Source organism: Monodelphis domestica, chromosome 1, assembly GCF_027887165.1.
Source record: "Monodelphis domestica isolate mMonDom1 chromosome 1, mMonDom1.pri, whole genome shotgun sequence".
Lineage (NCBI taxonomy): Eukaryota > Metazoa > Chordata > Mammalia > Didelphimorphia > Didelphidae > Monodelphis > Monodelphis domestica.
The window spans coordinates 435,122,151-435,143,333 of NC_077227.1; the positions used below are offsets into that span (position 1 = coordinate 435,122,151).

General features: G+C 35.4%; 1 protein-coding gene across 10 annotated transcripts in view; it reads left to right on the forward strand.

The window, feature by feature from the left end:
• The window catches only part of ANKRD27 (ankyrin repeat domain 27), a 94,624-nt gene that overhangs the window by 60,199 nt on the left and 13,242 nt on the right, over window positions 1-21,183 (forward strand). For 8 of the 10 annotated variants that reach the window (XM_007474784.3, XM_001367714.4, XM_056812212.1 and 5 more), the window contains 8 exons: window positions 5,258-5,340; window positions 6,008-6,123; window positions 6,552-6,644; window positions 8,550-8,747; window positions 9,773-9,832; window positions 9,944-10,060; window positions 10,989-11,033; window positions 20,211-20,333. In XM_007474784.3, coding sequence (XP_007474846.2) covers window positions 5,258-5,340; window positions 6,008-6,123; window positions 6,552-6,644; window positions 8,550-8,747; window positions 9,773-9,832; window positions 9,944-10,060; window positions 10,989-11,033; window positions 20,211-20,333 — 835 coding nt within the window. The remainder of the gene's footprint in view (window positions 1-5,257; window positions 5,341-6,007; window positions 6,124-6,551; window positions 6,645-8,549; window positions 8,748-9,772; window positions 9,833-9,943; window positions 10,061-10,988; window positions 11,034-20,210; window positions 20,334-21,183) is intronic. The other 2 variants (XM_007474786.3, XM_056812214.1) reach the window with 1 other exon arrangement.

Below are 21,183 nucleotides of genomic sequence, written 5' to 3' on the forward strand. Positions count from 1 at the left end.
AAAAACATATTTTAGGCACAAATTCAACTAGAATTCCTGGAAGAAATGAAGTAAGAGTTAAAAAAATAATTAAAATGTTTTTATCAAAGAAATAAGAGTTCTAGAGGACAAAATTGGAAAAAATGAGATATATGTAAGAAAGATTTAGAAAGGTCAGGGAAGATATAAGCATTTATATTGCTCTTACTATGTGTTAGGAACTGTGCTAAGCACTTTATAAATATTATCTCATTTGATCCTTACAATAGGTACTGTTATTTTCCTAATTTTATAGTTGAGGGAACTGAGGCAATTAGAGATTAAGTGATTTGCTCAGGGTTTTGTACTTAGTTGGTGTCTGAGGTCAGATTTAAACTCAGATCTTCCTGACTCTGAAGTCAGTACCTAGTACTCTATGCTGTGCCTCTTAGCTGTCCTTTGGGGGTAAGAGAAGGAATCTAATTAGTGAGAAGACCTGATAGTATTTCCATTATGTTCCAGTAGTATGAAGAAAAGAATGAAAAGCAAGGGATACTTTGTGGAGAAGGGGGAGGAGTAGGTAGAGGAAATTATCTTTCACAATTGGAATATACAAGTAGATCCTCACTTTCTCACACATAGCTGAGTATGGAAATACATTTCATTTTACTTACCCAGGCTCCAAATCTGGCTATCATCCTTGACTGTTGACTTTCATCCTCCAGGGTTTTTGTTTCTATCTTTGTAACATTTCTCATATACAATCCCTTCTTCGAAACTACATCCGTCCTGGTGCATGTTCTCAGCACCTTGTGCATATATTCACAATTCAGTATTGTGAAGATGGAATTGACTCTCCCCTGCCCATTTTTAGATTTAATCACCAGAAGTGTCACTTTCACCCATGTGGGTCACAGACTTCTGTGAATCTTGAACTTTCTCAGACTTGTGAATGTTAAAAAAATTCCCAGACCCTACTTCATAAGGTTGGATTAATACCATTCCCCATTGGGACCATTCCCCATTTGGACAGTGAAGCTACTTAGATCAGGAATGTGAGACCTCTACTCCACCCCTACTTAAGTCTGCCTTAGGGGAAGATAAAGTTGTAAACTCTTTGCTGAACAATGAAAAGTACTTAAACCCAAACTTATAGTGGGACAAAAGTTCTTAAGCTATGCCTATCTGAGGACTAATACAAAAGGGTGCTAAGTACCTATAAAGGTCAGGCAACTTGTGAACTTACAAGGAGCAAAGAGGTGAAAACTTACTCAGAGATTCTAGTCTACTCAGGTGTGAATTACTCAAAAGATTAGTCTACTCAGGTGTGAACTAAGAATGGTCTGTCCTTTGAAAAACATCTACAGTGATTGGTAGATGTGAGAACTTAGGGGAGGAGACATAGGAGAAAATTCCCTTTAAATAGGAGCTCAGATTCATTCAGAGACATTCAGATTCAGAATTGAGCTGGTAGAGGCTGCTGAGATGAAGCTGGCCTGGTGTCACTAGAATCCCTGCTTGGACAAATCATGTGGTGATTGATTAAGGACTGACTGATCTTTCTCTTAAGGCTTAGGCCTGGGTTGGCCAGGGCTGCCCTGGGCCGGCCTATCCTTTTCTCATTATTTACTTTTTTCTCTCTTTCTCTCCTTTCCTTTAATTCCTCATTTGTATGAATTAAAATCTCTATAAAACCCAGCTGTCTTGGGTATATTTTAATAATTGGGAATATTTCCCTGGCGACCACCTTATATTTGATTTAAAACAAAACACTGTCTTGAAACCATATTTTCTGTGGTCACAATTTAACAATCCACTCTTATATCTGCCACAATTTATATCTTCCACTATTTTAATCACTACAGTTTATGACAACCAACTATTTTAACTATTACACCTCCCCCACTTAAGGATGAGTGGGGTGTATACGCTTCTGGTAATTAAATCTAAAAATGGGTAGAGGAGAGTTAATTTCATCTTCACGATGCCCTGCTAATTGATTTTCCTGTACCTCCATTTTATCCTGTATTCTTCTTATTTGTGTATATTGCATATTGTCTCCCACATTAGACTGTGAGGTCCTTGAGAAAAGGGTTTTTTTTTGGGGGGGGTTGCCTTTCTTTGTATCTTCAATGCTTTGCATATGCCTGGCACATAGTAGGTGATTAGTAAATGCTATATGATGACTAACTCATCAGAGAAACAGGAAGGAAAGGGTTAAAGGGAGAAGGGAGAATAAAAAGGAGAGTAGATTAATAGAGTGATTCGTTCCAAGCAAAACAAACTCTTAAGGATATTTTAAAATATTGTTAGGGTTTTTTTTTTCTTATTTTGGCAAAGAATTAGAAACTGAGGTGGTGTTGATTGGGGAATGGTTGTACCAAGTTAAAGTATATAAATGTGATGGAATATTATTGTTCTGTAAGAAATGATCAAGAGAATGGTTTCAGAGAAACTTGAGAAGACTTGGATGAACTGAGCAGAAATGAGCAGTACTAAGATAAAAATTTTTGGATAGACAATAATATTGTAAAGATGAACAACTTAGATTTTTAAAAATTTCAATTTTATTTTCTGATTTATATTCTTTGTCTTCTATATCAACTCTTTACCTTATTAAGAAATAAATAAAAAGAAGTCTCTGTTATGAACATGCTTAATTGAGCAAAACAAATTCCTGGTTTGACTATGTCCAAAAAAAGGTCATCCTTTTTTTCCCCTTCATTAAAGTTTATTAATTTAAATTATTTTTCTATGGTTACATGATTCATGTTCTTTCCCTCCCCTCCTCCCACCCCCCTCCCACTGGGTTTTACATGTATCATTAATTGAGGCCTATTTCCATATTCTTAATATTTGCAATAGAATGAATATTTAGAGTCTACATCCTCAATCATATCCCCATCAAACCATATAATAAATCATATGTTTTTCTTCTGGGTTTCTACTCCCACCATTCTTTCTTTGAATGTAGATAGCATTCTTTCTCATAAGTTCCTCTGGATCATTGCATTGCTGCTAATAGAAAAGTCCATTACATTCTATTGTACCACAGGGTATCAGTCTCTGTGTACAATGTTCTCCTGGTTCTGCTACTTTCATTCTGCATCAAATCCTGGAGGTTGTTCAAGTTCACATGGAATTCCTCCAGTTCATTATTCCTTTTAGCACAATAGTATTCCATTATCAACATATACCACAATTTGTTCAGCCATTCCCCAATTGAAGGGCATCCCCTCATTTTCCAATTTTTTGCTACCGCAAAGAGTGTGGCTATAAATATTTTTGTACACATATTTTCCTCTATTATCTCTTTGGAGTATAAACCCAGCAGTGGTATAGCTGAATTGTCTTTCATTCTGAATCCATTTCTTTATTAGGAGGTAGATAGCATTTTCATCATGGGTGCATTAATTGTTCTCCAGGATTTCAGCTCATCTCCCTCAGCATCAGTTCATACAAGTCTTCTCAGGTATCTCTGAAACACTATCCCTTTCCTCGTGTCTTACACTACTTTTCCATCAAAATTATACACAATAACTTGTTCAGCCATTTCCCCTTGCTCTCTCAGTTTCCAGTTCTTTGCAACCACAGATCTGCTATAAATATTGTCATACACACAGGGCCGTCTTTTGAAAAAAATCTCTGACATTATAGACATAGTAGTAGAGGTTTCATTGTGTCAAAGGTGTGCATAGTTTAATAGTGTTTTTGGCATAGTTCCAAATTGCTTTGCAGACTGACTAGTTCAAGTTTGCAGTTACACCAACAGTCTACTAACTTACCTTTTTAATTCATAAGCCTCCAGAATTTGTCAGTTTCCTTTTTTTGGTCAAATTTTGCTAATCTGATGGGTTTGAAGTGGAACTGCACTGTTATTTTAATTTGTATTTAATTATTATTTTATAAGATTTTTCATATAATTTTTAATAGTTTCAATTTTTTTCCTCTAAGAACTGCCTCTCATACAATTCATGTGGGCTAGATTGTGGTAAGATTTGGAGGATTTGAAATGTATTCAATGGTCAAACCCAAAAGTGTAGTTCTTAATGAGTTATTATCAACTTGGAGTGTCCTAGGGATCTGTGAGCTATACTGTTAATATCTTTTATCAATGGGTCAGATAAAGACATAGATATCATACTTCTAAAATTTGAAGGTGAGGAGAAAGCTGGGAAGGAAAGTGATCACATTAGAATAACAATGTTGGATTAAAAAAAAATCTTGAGGGGCTAAAACACTGGACCAAATGAAATATAAGTGAATTTCAATAAGGAATATAATACCTAATATTTAGGGCAAAGATGGGAGAGGTATGGCTATATAGCATTTAGCTGGAAAAGATCTGAAGGGTTTAGTGAACTGTAAGTTTAATGTGACTCAGAAGTGTGATAGTGCCAAGAGAGCTAATACAGCCATGACCTGAATTAAGAAAAGTGCAATGAACTTTTTGGAATAAGGAGGTAAGTCTTGTCTTGATCAGACTCCATCTGGAGTCACATTTTAGGAAGAATATTGATAAACTGGCATCCATCTTGGTAAAGGATCTTATATTCATGCAGTTGGGAAATCAGTTTAAGGAAATGAGGATGTTTCACTTGGAGAAGAGAAGAACATTTCTCTCTTGAAGAGTTTGAAGGGCTCTCATGTGGAAGGGAAGCTTGGAGCTATGGTGGATAGAGTGCCAGGCCTGGAGTTAGGACACTTGAGTTCAAATCTGGTCTCAGATATTTCCTAGCTGTATGACTCTGGCCAAGTCCCTTAACCCTGTTTGCCTCAGTTTCCTCATCTGTAAAATGAGTTGGAGAAGGAAATGGCAACCCACTCTAGTATCATTGCCACGAAAACCTCAAATGGGGTCATGAAGAGTCAGATGTGACTGAAACAACTGAACAACATATAGAAGGAGGATTAGATGTGTTCTGTTTGATCTCAGAAAGTAGAACTAAGGGGAGTCATTGGAATTACAAAGAGGAAGGTTTGATCTTAACATAGGAAAGTAATTCCTCACTATTAGAACTGCTTCTAACTGCAAAATTTGCCTTGGGAGGAGCACATCTCTTGTTATTGGAGATCTTTAAGCAGAATGTGTTATAAACACCCATAGTACTCTGTAGCAGGGATTCTTTTTCAGGTGTGGGTTAAATTAGTTGCTGATTCAATAATAGGCTTTACAGCTAAAGTGATATCACTGAATAAAATCTAGTTGGACTGGGAAATAGCAGATTGATTCAGAAAAAAATTTACCTGATATATCATTTGTTTGACTTTTTTTTTTCTCTCTGCTTCTGATATGTAGGAGACTGAATGATCCTTCAGTTGTCACTCCATTTTCCAGAGATGACCGGGGCTACACACCATTGCATGTAGCTGCTGTTTGTGGTAGGTAGCTTTATGCTTTCTTCTTGGTAACTGATAAAGCCATAAAGGTTAAGCAAATTCATTGATCAGGGGGTTGTCTATTTTCCAATCCAGTACTCTTCATCTGAAAGCAGCCATATCCCCTTTTAAAAATGCCAAATGCTTTGTCAGCTTCCTTCTCAACTGCTTCAGCCTTTATGGCTTGTTGTAACAATCTCTGTCCTGCCTGAAGGGCAGTTTGAGAACTTTCCTGTAAAGCCCATGTTCCATTGTCATAATTAGTGTTGTGCAAGCAGCATTCCCTCCACCCCCATTCTCCATTTTTTCCTGCAAGTTGAGAGTCAGATGTATCCAGCTATTCTTATAAACAGAACAAACAAAACAACTACTCTTCTGTGTTTTACTGCTCTGGGTTGCTACTTGCCAAAGATTACATACTTTCTTATATTATTAATTCAAAAAAGTTTGATAGAGGGATTATGATTTTGATACCTTGAATAATGTAGAAACATTGACTTTTTAAGATATCAAAGCAATGACTCTAATATAAACTGAATCAATTGGATGATAAAGTTGGGATTTCATATTTCAGTCTGGAAAATCTTTGCCTTCCCTTAATTCTCTTTATCTCTCAGGAATATAGCCTTTTATCTACTATTCTGAAGGACTTGTTTTGTTTTCTCTTTAGGGCAAGCATCATTCATTGATCTGCTGGTTTCCAAAGGGGCTGTAGTGAATGCAACTGATTATCATGGGTCAACACCTCTTCATTTGGCTTGTCAGAAGGGCTATCAGAGTGTTACAGTAAGCAGCCCATTGTTTCAGTAATGACAGGATATGATTTAAACCCAGAAAGAAAATAGACAAAGACAAGTAGAATTCCATATTTGATTTTGCTATTTTGCCAGTCATTCATTTCATTCATGAATGAGTTTTTACTTCCTTTCCTTCTCTATCACCTTCTTTACACTAAAGAGGACAAGTAAAAGGCAGAGCTGTTTCAGTGGAACCTATATCATTTTGGGATCAGTGGCATAAATAGTTTGTCTTGGGTTTGTAATAACATGGAATTTATAAAACCAAGAGCATCTTTGACCCTTAATAATTTAAAGAATTTAGATTTGTATTGACTATTTTGGTTTATGACAGTACCTATAAAATTATAACAGTATGGCTTTTGTGCTTTTCCATTAATTTTTGAGTGCTTATTGTTGACTTTTTTCCTTTTTAAGCTTCTATTATTGCACTACAAGGCAAGTACAGATGTTCAAGACAATAATGGCAACACAGCCCTCCATTTAGCCTGTACCTATGGTCATGAAGATGTGAGTAATTATTTTCTAATTCAGTAGACATTTTGATAGTATTATAATTAATATTGATTTTTTTGAAGTAGAAAAACTTTTATTGTTGGTTTTGTTTATATATCATTATCACCTATCTGTATTATTGAAGTAGCCTCTTAAAAAAGTCTTCACAGCTTTACTCTATCCATCTTGCTAGTTCATTTTTCATGTCAAAGACAGAATAATCTTCCTTGTATATAGATTTCATCATGAATTCAGACTCTGAGTTTGGCATTCAGGGCCTTCCACAATCTGATACCATCTTGCCTTTCAAGTCTTATCTCCTGTTCCTCCTCTCTGTGTGCCCTGTACTCCTACCATTCTTAAAGCTTAGCAAGATTCTCCCACTTCCATGTTTGTGTTATTTCCTATACTTGGCATATTCTTCCCTTTCCTTCCTTTAAACACAGATCAGATGCTGTCTCCTCCTTGAAGCCTTATCTCACCCTTCTTTTCAGAAATGACTTTCCTCTCAGACATCTCAAAACATTTTGTTTTGTTGACTAGTTTTTTTTATGTCATACTTTATATCACAATTTTTATCTTGTCCTTCTAAAAGATCATAAATTCCACGACAGCAAAGACAATACAATGGCTTATATAAAATTTGTATCTTCTTATAGCCTAAATTATTGTACTTTTCTAATTTAGTGGTGTCATTTCCTAAATGAAATCCAGTCATGTTTTCTCCTCTTCCTATTATTCTTCAGACCCAGCATCACTATCTTTTGACTGTACCACTACAAGACACATATACATATGGGTTAACTCAGTGAATCCACTGTTATTGCTACTCAGACATCCAGTTTGCATGTCACATCCTGATCAATAAGTGTTTTTCATCCTTTTTTACCTTTTATATATTTTTTCTTTTTCTTTTCAGTTTTAGGGTACATATTTTTCCACTTCCTCCAGGACTTGCCTTTTCTATCATATTAGCCAATCTGATGTGTATGAGGTGATACCTTATAACTGTTTTAATGTACATTTATCTAATTATTAATGAATTAGAGCATTTTTATATAATTATTGATTACTTTGATTTCTTCATCATTAAACTGCCTGCTGATATCATTTGACCATTTCTGAAATGGAGAATAGCTCTTATTTTTTGTAAATTTGCACAGCTCCCTATACATCTAAAAAATGTACCAATTTTGAGCTTATCTTGGTATATGGTGTGAAATATTGGTCTAATTTCTGCCAGACTGCTTTCCAGTTTTCCCAGTAGTTTTTGTCCAGTATGAGTTCTTGTTCTAATAACTGGGATTTTTATCAAACAGGTTACTTTGATTTTTACTTCTCTGTGTTTTGTATACCTAGTTTGTTCCATTGATAAATCACTATCTTTCTTATCTTATCCTTGTTTTTTGCAGTCCCAGTGGTTAAATACATCTTAGAAATACAGATTTCACCTAGGAGGCTTTGTTTTATTTCAAGGCTCAATGAGATTAAGTACTATAAAAATTTTTCTCAAGTTCAGAGTTGGGATAACTTGAACTGCTTTGTCCTCAAGCACAGGACCTAGGATATGAAGTCAGTCTTGACCCTCAGTGGCTTAAAGGACTTAGATTTTTACATATTTTAATTTGTGATGGGCCTAGTTATTTTCTAGTGGCTAGATGTTGAGTCTTTCTTTTTTAAGTTACTACTTTTGCTCTATAATACATATGATGCATATAGTACTTCTCCCTCCATATTATGTACATTAAAAAAACTTAATCTTATAATCCTAAATCCTTCAAATTTAATCTTATATTTATTGCTCTATCATGTTCACTATATAGAATTAATTTTGTTGGCATTACTGAAAGATGGGGAAATATAGAGAGTAGAAATTAAGTTTAACATACATGCAGTTATAATTTCCCACTTTCTTTTCAGTGTGTGAAGGCTTTAGTCTACTATGATGTGCATTCTTGCAGACTAGATATTGGCAATGAAAAAGGAGACACTCCTCTTCATATAGCTGCCCGCTGGGGCTATCAGGGCATCATAGAAGTATTGCTGCAAAATGGAGCCAGCACTGAGCTTCAGAACCGAATGAAAGAAACACCACTGAAATGTGCATTAAACTCTAAGGTAAAATTTTTAATTTCTACATTTTGAGTCTTAAAGTTTTTTTTTCCATAGATGGATTAACAAATAATGCAGATGTATATGAGGAGAAAGTTTTACTTATAACTGCTTAATGTATTTGGATGTTAATTATTAATTTATTTCATTTATTTATGTTTCCAAAACATCTTTCTCAGTGGACCATCAAAGGTTTTAATAATCGGGTAAATCCTTTTTGCTCTCTTGAGAACAAGTTGAGTAGTCAATGTATAGATGAAAACAGGGAACAATGAAAAACATAGCTCTGAAAAAGCTTGACAAGGTAGGATAGAATGTACTGGAATGTGTAACAACTGCTTAGAGATTGAATTCCCTTTTACTTCATTGTTAGTTTCTTATAGAGGCTTTTCAGTTATCCTATCATTCTGTTATCTGACCTAAAATGGTTGTATCAGGGTTTAGATTTTTAGCACAAACAGATTTCATTCAAGTTTCTATACATAGTTGTTTGAATATAACCTACTGTTTACTTCTAGCTGTTTGGCTTCATTTTAAATGTGATACTTTTATGCCAATGAGTATTTTCACTATATCAACTTTGTTTCTTCAATAACTCTCTGCTGAAACTTTTTGGAAAATTAAATTCATATCATCTAGTCAGGTACAGAAGTCTTTTTAGTTATTGTTTTTACTATTGTATTCTCTTCATATAGTTAATATTTTTGGGAAGACCAAGATGGAATGATCCAGAAAACTTCTCTGTGACTTTTTAAATTTTCATTTCTGGAAATTGAGATTTTTTTTCTGCAATTTTCTAACTCTACTTTATAGGCTTTCTACTTTATAGGCTGTTCGTCTTCTTTCTCCCTCTCCCCCCAATTTTGGATCTTAGCTTGTAGACAATAGTTCATTAGAGGGCACATTTTGTAACTACAGTGTATAATCTAATTGGAGTTATATAATTCTGTTACTATTTTGTTGTTTTTTGTTTTGCTTTTTTGTTGTTTATCCTGTTCTTTAGTATTTTCTATGTTTTTTTTTTAAACTAGATTGTATCTGTCATGGAAGCCAGTCACCTTCCCTTTGAAAGGGGAAAAAGATCTTCTGAGGTAATTATATTGCCAGTGCTAGTTTAATCTTAACTTCAGCAGAAACATCACTTTTCTAGTGTTTAGTGATGGAGGCATTAAATAAATCCTGTTGTCTTTTCCTTATTATAGTCCCCTATTTGTTCTCCTCAATATTCAGTGGATTCCATCAGTCAAGCCTCCTCGATCTCGAGTTTGTCTTCAGTTTGTGCAGACTTAAAACAAGAAGTAAAAAATAATTATAAAGAGGTGAGGTTTCTAGAGAATTTGGTATTTGACTGTTTAGGATAGTCCTTGCAAAGAGGGGCTTTCTTGTCTAAGAGATATAATATATTAAATGGAAGATGGCCTCATGAAGTGTACCTGTTTCTGTGGTATCTTGAATAATTTAAGTCCTGAGCTGATAATCTGCTATCTGGCAAAAACATTTGTTTATATTTTACTCTGTTATTTATAATGTGGATAATCTTCAGTGAACATTTAAATTAATATTTCTTTTAGCTTACCTCCTAATATAACACATAACTTGTCACATAATAGATCCTTATTAAGTGCTTGTTGAATGGTTGATGATTCAGAGCCATCTCTCACTTTTCTTCAGTCTAGAGTATTAGTTTAAGCTAATATGATTAAGAATGCAGGTCTACTTCCAAATGATATCATCTTCTATATTCCAAAGCCTATTATAAATGTCTTTTGGATTATAAATGCTATTGCTAACCTTTCTTACCATCAGCAATTGAGAGTTGATCCTGAACCTTTTAGTAAGCATTAATATTTCACAAGGTGATTATATTATCATAGCCTACTTAAAATTTTTTAGAAAAAGAGGTAACTGAGTAGCTCAGTGGATTGAGAGCCAGGCCTAGAAATGGGAAGTCCTAGGTTCAAATCTGGCCTCTGACACTTCCCAGCTGTGTGACCTGGACAAGTCACTTAACCCCCACTGCCTAGCTCTACTGCTCTTCTGCCTTGGAACTAATAACACAGTATTGATTCTAAGACAGAAGGTAAGGATTAAAAAAATTTTTTTTCCCAGAAAAATAAGAGCTTATGTGTAAAGAAGTTCATGGTTAATGAAGTTCAATGGGTATTCAGAATCATTTAGGTTTCAACATTACCAAAGCCATACTTCAGTATCTTGTCTGATTCTACCCCCTTCCTTTTTTTTTTAAAGGTAGAAAAACTTTTAAGAGCTGTTGCTGATGGAGATCTAGAAATGGTAAGTTCCTAGAATTACCTTAAGAGTCTTTATGGACTCAGAGAACCTCATTTCAGATTTCACTTCTGACTTTTATTATATGTGATCTTGGTCAGATAACTTAATCTCTTACTGTGGAAATTAAGTTTTCTAATCTGCAAAATTAAAGAATTGGAATCCATTGGAATAACTTCCAATGTTTCTTCCAGTTATATTCTTTGACCTACTGCAATATTTGATCTTATTGGCCACTTCCCTTCTCCTATATATTCTCTTCTTTTTTGGTTTCTATAACACGTCTCCTTTTTGGTTCTCCTACATATCTAATTGCTCTGTTTCTTTCATTAATAATATTCTTGCTGCTCCCCAGTTCTAGGTGCCTTTTAAGACCTTGTGTTAGGCCTTTTTTTCTTCTCATTATACTTTCTTTATTGATATCTCCTCTGTTCTAGTGGATTCACTTATCATCTGCATGGAGATGATTCCCAAACATATACAAAATATCTCCAGAATCTTAGTTTGATTTTTAAGCTTTCTCCTGTGAGCTCCAGTTTTGAATCTCCAACCTGCCTGATAAACATGCCCACCTGGACATATTGTTATTCTTTTAAATTGAACATATTCAGAGTGCAACTTCCCACCCTAAACCTACCACTTCTTCCAGCATTACTATTTCTGTTGATGATAACACCATTCTCCCAATTATTTCTCTTTGATTTATAGGACTATAGTTGGAGTTTGTAGAACCCTTAGAGGTTTTCTAGTTCAACCATTTCATTGTATAGGTGAGGAAGCCGAGATCCAGAGAGTAAAATGTCCAAATTCATATAGATAGTAAGGGACAGGGTAGGATTTTGAACCCAAATTCAGCCCTCTTTCCATTATACCACAGTGACTCCTTGTCCCAAACCCCATATAGTTGATTTTTTACCTTTTTTTTTTTGGCTAAGTCTTGAAATTCTACCTTCAAAACATTCTCCCCTTTCTCTTCATTCATAGTGTTACCTCTGTGGTTCAGCCTTTTACTGCCTTTCTTGGATTATTATAATAGCCTTCGAATGATAGTCTTCTCTCCAATTTATCTTTCATATGTATTTCATATATTTGTGATCTTATCAATGAGCATATTCCCTCCATTGGTACAGGTCATGACCCATCCATGCCTTCTTATCTTGTGTTATTCTGAAGGCCTTCCTTTATGGTTTTTTACATTTTGTATTTTCCTTGAACCCCCTAGGTCTGTGGTAGTGTACCTATGGTATATGTGCTGGAGAGGGGACTTTTCCCCTCCCTCTCTTCAGGGGCACCTGACATTTCTCATATTATCCATCCCTCTGCCTAGCAGCTCAGTGGGAGTGCTTCTTGCCTCCCCTGTCTGGGGTAAGGCAGGGGGCTCACATGGGCATGAGGGTGCAGTTTGGCCACTTGATCTCTAAAAGATTCACTATCACTGTCCTACACCGTCTCTTGTCACTGACCTGCTTTAATTTTTAATAACAATATTATTTTATGCCACTAATTGTGCATAAGCCTTCATTGGAAAACTTCTCTCCATTTAACCTATATTTCAGAATAACAAGCACATCATGTGTCCATCTCCATTAACCTAAGAGTTAACCACCGTTCTGATTTCTTCAGATTTTTTATGTTCCAAGATTTGTAACCATATAGCATTGCTAGGAGAATAATTGTGTTTAAAAAAGTATACTCTGGGAATTGAAGTGTGAAGGGCAGGTTGGGATTGTTAATAGTGTAATTTCCCACCTACAGTTTTCTTCCAGGTCAATTCTGGATTCAACTAAATGTCCTTCTGTTGTTCTCACCTCATTGATAGGTACTGATATATTCAATCATTGACTAGCCATTCACCTGCACATCATAGTTGAGGCAATAAATGTTTTTTATTATTTTAGTTTTCCCCTTTCAATTGTTAAGTCTTATCTCTTAATTAATTATGCAGCTTACCAAAAACTAGTAATGTTTTGAGGTATTGATTTTGGGAACACAGTGACATCTTCATATTGGTGTCTCTTTGGAGGACTTGTCCCAAGAGGCAGAATGCCATGGTGGATAGAGTATGGGACTGGGAGTCAGGAAGATATGGTTCCAAATGATATATCCCTTTAGCTAGTTAAATCATTTAACTTCCAAGCCTTGGTTTCCTGATATGTAACATAGGGTAAATAAGAGCACATATCTCACATTTAAAAAAAAAAAAAACCTTACTTCTGTCTTAGAATCAATACTACGTATCAGGTTTAAGGCAAAAGAGTGATAAGGGTTAGGCAATAGGGTTTAAGTGATTTGCCCAGGGTCACACACCTAGGAAGTATCTGAGGTCAAATATGATCCCAGGACCACCTGTCTCTTGATCTAACTATCAATTCCGCCATGTAGCTTCCCTCCACATTGTTGTTTTAAGGATAAAACAAGATAATGTATGAAAAGCACTTTGTAAACTTTTGATCAGTATGCAGATATGGGCTGCTACTATTTTTAATTTTGTTATTTATCATACACTTGTAAATCTAGACCTGCATGCAACTGACCTTGGAACTTACTGAGCTCAACTTCCTCATTTTGCAGATGAGGAAATTGAGGATCAGGAAAATTAAATGACATGGCCAAGGTCATTCAGGTAGAGCAAATGATCCTTCTCAATAATAGTAACTACATTCTTGGCAAGAATACATTTCCCTGTGTTCCTGTTTTCATTGTTCCTTCCATGTTAATAATTAGAGTGGCATTGAACAGGATTATTTTCATAGTTTTATTTATTAAGACATTTCATGTAACTGTAGCATATCAATATATAGGAGAGATTGGAGGAGCATCTTTTAGACCACTTAACTTATAAAGTCAAATGATTTTCTGTAATCAGAGAGTAAACACTGTAAAAGTTTGTATTTGTTGTACAGTTCAGTCAGCTGTTTGTTATGGAGAATTGCATGTAAAATCCTGCCTGTTCCCTTCTCATGTTTTCATCAAAGACACTCTGTGTGTTTAGATCACTCTTATAAACATTTTTTAAGGATGAGAAAGTAAATGAATATGTTTATAATTATTAATGTTCTCTCTACTATCTTTTGGAATATTAACATTATCTCATTATTTTGATGTCTTCTTCTCCTTTAAATATCTTGTAAAATGATCCCTCAGTGATGACTACAAAAAGAGCCAAGAAACTGTCATAGCCAGCAACACTTAGTTTCCTTGAAAGGCAGAAAGATGACAACCATGGGCAAAACCAGTTTAGAATGCAAACTCATTTGTAAAATTTCACAGAAGAGGATTGTGAAAGATTATGAATAGCATTGCCTCCTAAAACTGCAAAAAGTCAATAGAAAGCCAAAATATTTGAAGAAGCTTAAGATTGACCTGAACTACGTCATCTCAAGATGAAATTGGCAACAAATTAGCATAAAATGGAAATTTTCTTTAACTCTTTTTCTTATCAGTGACTGTGAAACCCCACTTTTTAATATTAACACTTCAGTGGTATATGAAAAAATAGAAATAACTCTTGTTTTTTAAGTTTTGGAAAATTTTATTTAATTAATTTAGAATATTTTCCCATGGTTACAGGATTCTTGTTCTTTCCCTCCCCTACCCCCATCTCCCTTCCATAGCTGACGCACAATTCCACTGGGTTTTACATGTGTCATTGATCTAGACCTATTTTCATATTATTGATAATTGCACTAGGGTGATTGTTAAGAGTCTACATCCCCAATCATATCCCCATCAACCCATGTGATCAAGGAGTTGTTTTTCTTCTGTGTTTCTATTCCTACAGTTCTTCCTCTGAATGTGGATAGTGTTCTTTCTCATAAGTCCCTCAGAATTGTCCTGGATCATTGCATTGCTGCTAGTAGAGAAATCCATTACATTTGATTGTACCACAGTGTATCAGTCTCTGTGTACAATGTTCTCCTGGTTCTGCTCCTTTCCCTTTGCATCAATTCCTGGAGGTCGTTTCAGTTCACATGGGATTCCTCCACTTTATGATTCCTTTGAGCACAATAGTATTCCATCACCAACATATACCACAATTTGTTCAGCCATTTCCCAATCGAAGAATATCCCTTCATTTTCCAATTCTTTGCCACCACAAAGAGCGCAGCTATGAATATTTTGGTACAAGTATTTTTCCCTATTATCTTTTTGGGGTACAAACCCAGCAGTGCTATGGCTGGATCAAAGGGCAGATAGTCTTTTAGCGCCCTTTGGGCATAGTTCCAAATTGCCATCCAGAATGGTTGGATCAATTCACAACTCCACCAGCAATGAATTAATGTCCCTACTTTGCCACATCCCCTCCAACATGTATTACTTTCCTTTGTTGTCATGTTAGCCAATCTGCTAGATGTGAGGTGGTACCTTAGAGTTGTTTTGATTTGCAGGAAATAGCTCTTTTAAAGAAGTACTCAGAAAGAGACTGTAAGTAGTGACATAACGCTCACACAGCTGCCAATATAATTTTCCTAAAGCATAAGTCTGGCAGTGTCTCTGACCTTTTCAAAAAGCTTTAGTGGTTCCATATTGCTTCTAAAATAAAATATAAACACCATAACCTAATAGAGCTCTCCATAATTTGCTTCCAAACTACACATCAAGCCTTATTTCATTCTCTTCTTCTTTCCTGTTATGCTACATTTTCCTCCAGTTGTCTTCTGGATTTAATAGTTATGTCTTCTAAGCCTCTTGAGATATCCCCTCCCCCCTCCCCCCCACCTGGAATGTATATATTTCTTCCTTAATATTTTTCTTATAGAAATCATCTTCATTTTCAAGACCCTGCTCCTGCTCCCATCCAGTTTATAAAGCCTTTCCTATTTTCTCCATTTGAAAGTGTTTTCTTCTTTCCTAAAGTACTTTTCTATCTCTTCCAAGCCTAATAGAAGTATAGTAAGGTGAACTAACTTAGTTCTTTAAGATTGGCAAGATGTATTATATACATTCTCACATCATCCTACTAATAACAGCTAACATATATATAGCCCTTAATATGTCAGGCACTGTGCAAAATACTTTACAATTATCAGCTCATTAGATCCTAACAACAGCCCTGGGAGGGAGGCACTATTTCATCATACTCCTTTCATTATACCTTGTTCATATATGTTTTTTGCATTTCCTCCAAATACACATTGGGACAGTGTTCTTTTTAATCTTGAATTCCTTCACTGGCACAGTGGCTTGCACATAGTAGGCAGGTAATGTTTACTTAAATGAAATGTTGAAATAGGAATAGGACTTATAGAGTATGTGTAACCTTCAAAAAACTATATACCAGTCTCATTTACAGAAACATTAATTCACATGGAAATGAAACTCTTTACTATTCATCTTATTTCATTCTTACTTCTGTTAGGCAAATGGTTATTTTAAGGATTACATTTATTTTTTGTGTCTTACTTCATTCAGTGTTGTACTCTTTGAGAATTATCCTACATTTATTATAATTCCCCAAGCTGTTAATATAATTCCTTTGCACAGGGAGCATTTGGTAAAGACTCAGTGGAATAGCCAGCCATAATTACAGAATATTAATGTTTGAAGCAACCATGGAGGTCGTGTAGTTCAACTATATTTACAGAGACCCAGAGAGGAGAAGTAATTTGTTGGCTAAAGTTTTACCATAAGATCAATTCACCAAAATTAAGCAGCTAATGTGTGCAAAGCACTGGGGATAGAGAAATCAATGTGACACATTTCCTGCTCTAAATTGTTTGGTTTTATTGAAGGAAAGGTGTGTGTGTGCAAATGATACAAAGGAGTGTCAGGAGAACAAAAGTGCATGGAACATACTCTTTAGAAATTTAATGGGGGTGATATCACTAATTGAAGAGTTAAAGACGGCTTCATGGAAGGGAGGGTACCTGAGCTGGCCCTTGAAGGCAGGGATTTCAATTGATATCCATATGATTCCCCTATAGTAAAGTCCATTGGCTGCCCAGTACTTCTAGTTTAACATGTAAACTCCTCTTCTGAGTTTTTAAAGCCTACTGCACAATTAGCCTCATCCTGTCTTTTCAGTTTCCTTGGCCACATTCTTAGAGACAGCCAAACCAGCCTTCTCCCTGCCCCTCACTCAGGACCATTCATTTCCCATCTTCCTGCCTATGCATTTGCTCTTCCACCTACCTGGAATGCATGCACTCTCTCCTCTCCTCAGATGCAGTAAGCTCCTTGAAGTAGGAATTGATTCATTCTTTGAACTTTTATCCCCATAATCTAGCACAGTACATGGCATAGATAGTAATTCTACATTGACAATGAAAAAAATGAAGTAGGATGCTAAAAATCTGACAATTTTTACACCATCTACAAATATTAGAGTACTACCAATTAAATGGAAGATCCTTATCCAGCGATTAGAGGGTAAATTATATGCTACTGGAAAACTTTAACCATATCTTTATTGATATTATTTCTGTAAATTAAACTGGAAGATATAAAAGTAGCTCACAGAAACTTTTGGGCTTGTTATCATTGTGGCCCAAAGGCAACAGGAAATATTTATTTGGTGAGACACTTGCCATCTTGCCTATAATAAGCAAGGGCAAAGGGGGATCATTATGAATATAGTTCTAGTTTATGTTCAAATACTTGTAGCAGAAAAGGAAATAGATATTTCACAGATGACTTAACCAAACCCCTTTAAAACTTAAGTCACCATATCCTTGTCGTGGAATTTAGCACTAGAGTGGATGTGGGAAAATTTGATTGGGATGAAGAAATAAAAGAGGCATTTAAAAGGGATATATAGTTACACAGATATTTTCTTTTATAGAGGTGTACTTCACAAAATTTAAGTGGCTAGGATATTCCTTATAGAGGGTAAGATTCTCTAGATGCTTCTGTTTGAGGCTAATGGGGTTCTGATTTTGTCATTCTCTTGAATAGTTACAAGGATACCTTTATGAGATTGTCACTCAAACAAGATTGACTCCCAGTCTAAACAGAAAAAGCCAAGTAGATGGAAATATATCAGTATCTTAGACATTGCTGATGGACTGTGTGCTGGGCCCAGTGTCGAATAAGAGGAGAAAAGTAGGATAAATTGCATTTGTAAAATCCTACATCACTTTTGATAGTACCAAGTAGTGCCTTGCCAACAAAACACAACCTTTTAAACATATTTTTTCCTGGTGATTTTGTGACTTCAAATTATTTAAAAGCAGAATTTCATAGTTAGCTTAATTTGCAGGTGACTTAAAAAGCATTGGAAAGACACATGTTGTATATGTTATGGCACATTATCTTTGATGATTTGGGCATAAAAATGGCATAAAAGATACCGAGAATATGTGCATTTAATGGAAAAGGAGATCATATGGTAATGATACCTTGAGGGACAACCCAGCGGTTACACGGTTATCTAAATTGTCAAAAGTCTTGTAGCACATTGGTTAAATCCTCTAGGGAAGATTTATGAGAAATCATTGAAAAAGATTATATAGAATGAAAAAGTATGGATGGTTTATAATCTGTTTTGGTTTAGGGAGTCACTTTACCACTAGTGAGATCATAGATATGTGAAAGTATCTGGCACTATTTATTACCTTTTCATCTTACCTTGTTTATAAAATTTAATCAGATTCTTTGAAAACAGTTCCTTACTTTGCTAGACTATTAGCTATAATATTCTGTCCTTTAGCTTATGTGTGGCTTATTGCATAGGGTGTATTATAGAAGTAGGAGCTGTAGGTAAGTAATACAGTAGAGTTTTAGAGTTATTTTTTCTTTAAAAATTATTTTTATATATTATGTTTCATTTTTATTTAGATTCTTTTTACTAATCATTGTGGCCATGAGTTGATAGGCATTCTTTTGTAAGATCCAATTATAATGGTTCCAGGTGGGTGTTTATAGCTGTATCTATTTAAAAGGTTATTAACTTTTGCTTGAAGTCCTTTGTCAATCCATTAGAATTATAAAACTCTTATCCTTTGCAAGGAGCATTGAGAATAGCCTCCAAATGGGTGTTTTTGCCTGGCTGATGACATAGCTTAATGTTGAATGAGTCAGACAATTGAGTGAATAGAGTGCCTTTCTTCAGGATGTCCCAAAATGCTACAGGGAACTTTGAAATTGCTACTCCAGCCACCTTCAAGTGTTGATTGTATAGCATAAGATAACAGCAGTGCCTCAGTGTTCACTGTTCATTCATTTGTCATTTTGGAATGTTGATCCAGAAGAAATGTAAACTAGGTAAAACTTCCTTTGCCTTTGCATCCTTTTCTCTAACATTAGTGGCCTGTTGCTCATTTTCTCACTAATCCCTTCATCCTCCCATTCATCTTGCCACCTGCAGGTTGTTCCCTAACATTTTTTTGGTGGGCATAATTGTTAGCTTATCTGAGAAATTGAATTAATTTTATGTGACCTCCTCATCTAAGTTTTATGCAAATGGGGATCTTCCATGACTTAACCCAGAGTTACTAAAAGTAAAATATTAGCAATTGTGAGAGCATAGGTGGTAGAGAGATCATGGATCCGGAAGGCCTAATTGAGTCATCTTTGCTCAACAGATACCATCACTGATTGTACCTGGGGATATATTTGCTTTGTTCTGTATCTTTTTTTTTTTTTTGCACTCTTAAGCAAAACTAATCTGTGGGCTATTTATAAAGACAATACTTGAAGGGAGCATCTAATCCAATCCTTTCTTTTTATGTAGGAAAAAATGAACTCAAGAAAAATGATTTGTCATAAAGATAGTCTATGGCAAAGCAAGATGTTACCTAGAATACACTTTTCCTATTGACTCATCCGGCTATACTTTGTTTTGTGTGGCTCTTAAAAAAAAGTTTCTGTGAGCTCTAGGTTTTTGAAGCAGTCATATTTAAGTATTCCTGTCATCTCTTTGTCACTTTCTATAGGGAAACTAGGAGTTGCATTGGTATGACCTAGAACTAACAGCACCTTAATCTCTTTAAATCAGCACTAAAAGAATTTAGTAGGGCTTGAATGAAAGTAATTTGTGAAATCTTGGTAAAGCAGCAGGACATGATAACTTGCTTTTGGTGTTTGGGGAGTTGTATGTGCTGACATCAGTGGCCTTGTGAGCAATATTATTTGTGTATCTGTGTGTGTGTTTATAAGTGAATTCAGTTACAAAAGAAGTAAACTCTTATTTTAAATTTCTGATATACCAAGTGAAAGCTTTTTTTCCTCTTTAACTGATGCCAGGTACGATATCTCTTGGAATGGATAGATGAAGATTTAGAAGATGGAGAGGATATTGCCAGAACAGCAAACCTTGAATTTTGTCACCCCTTATGCCAGTGTCCAAAGTGTGCTCCACGGCAAAAGGTTTGGCTCTTTCTGGAGGATAAGAAAGTCAGTCCTTCTATGTATATGTTTACTAATTCTACCCAGTGTCTTTTTCCTTATGGGAGTGGTCTCCTTTAGAAATGTGCCAGTCTGAAGATGGAGGAGATTTAGCTGAGCAGGGGCAAAGGAGTTTATAATTAATGCCTTTGAAAACAGCCTTGGACATTCTTATCTCAGCCATTCTTCCTTTTGAGTGAACTGCTTAGTAAGATAGAGACAAGAACAGTGTAGTAGGTGGTACAGCTACTACTGATACCTGCTCCAGCCCCCTTACATACAAAGTGCAACTGTTAATTCATGCTGAGTTTTTAACAGTAAACATGAGAACTTAAAGATTCAGTCTATGTTGTCCTATCAGAGGATCCATCCTGGATTAGTGGGCAGGAGTCATGCCTTCTTAACTTTCGATCCATTGCACCAGTGCTTCTTGGATTTCTTTTTCAGAATTGTCAAAACACGCAACATGTTCTTTTAAATGTTGCCAGTCTTCATCTTTTGAGGGTAGGTTTGGTTTTTGGAAATAGCCCAGAGGCAATCTGAAGTAATCTGGTGACTTGCATAATCAAACTGGATAATATCATCTTTATTATTTAAAAAAAATGAGGTGTGACTGGAATGGAATGAGATCTGTTTTATAGTATGGTTTATAAAGAGTTTTCAAGGAGGCTTCAAAGAAGAGTTTCTGAAAAGCTATTTTAAAAAAATTTTGATGCTATCACCATAACAGACATATAAACCCCAAATCCTTATGAGGAATTATTTTGTAGAGTACAAGACTTATTTGGATGCTGCTAAGTGGTGCACTGATTAGAGTCCTGAGTACAAATCC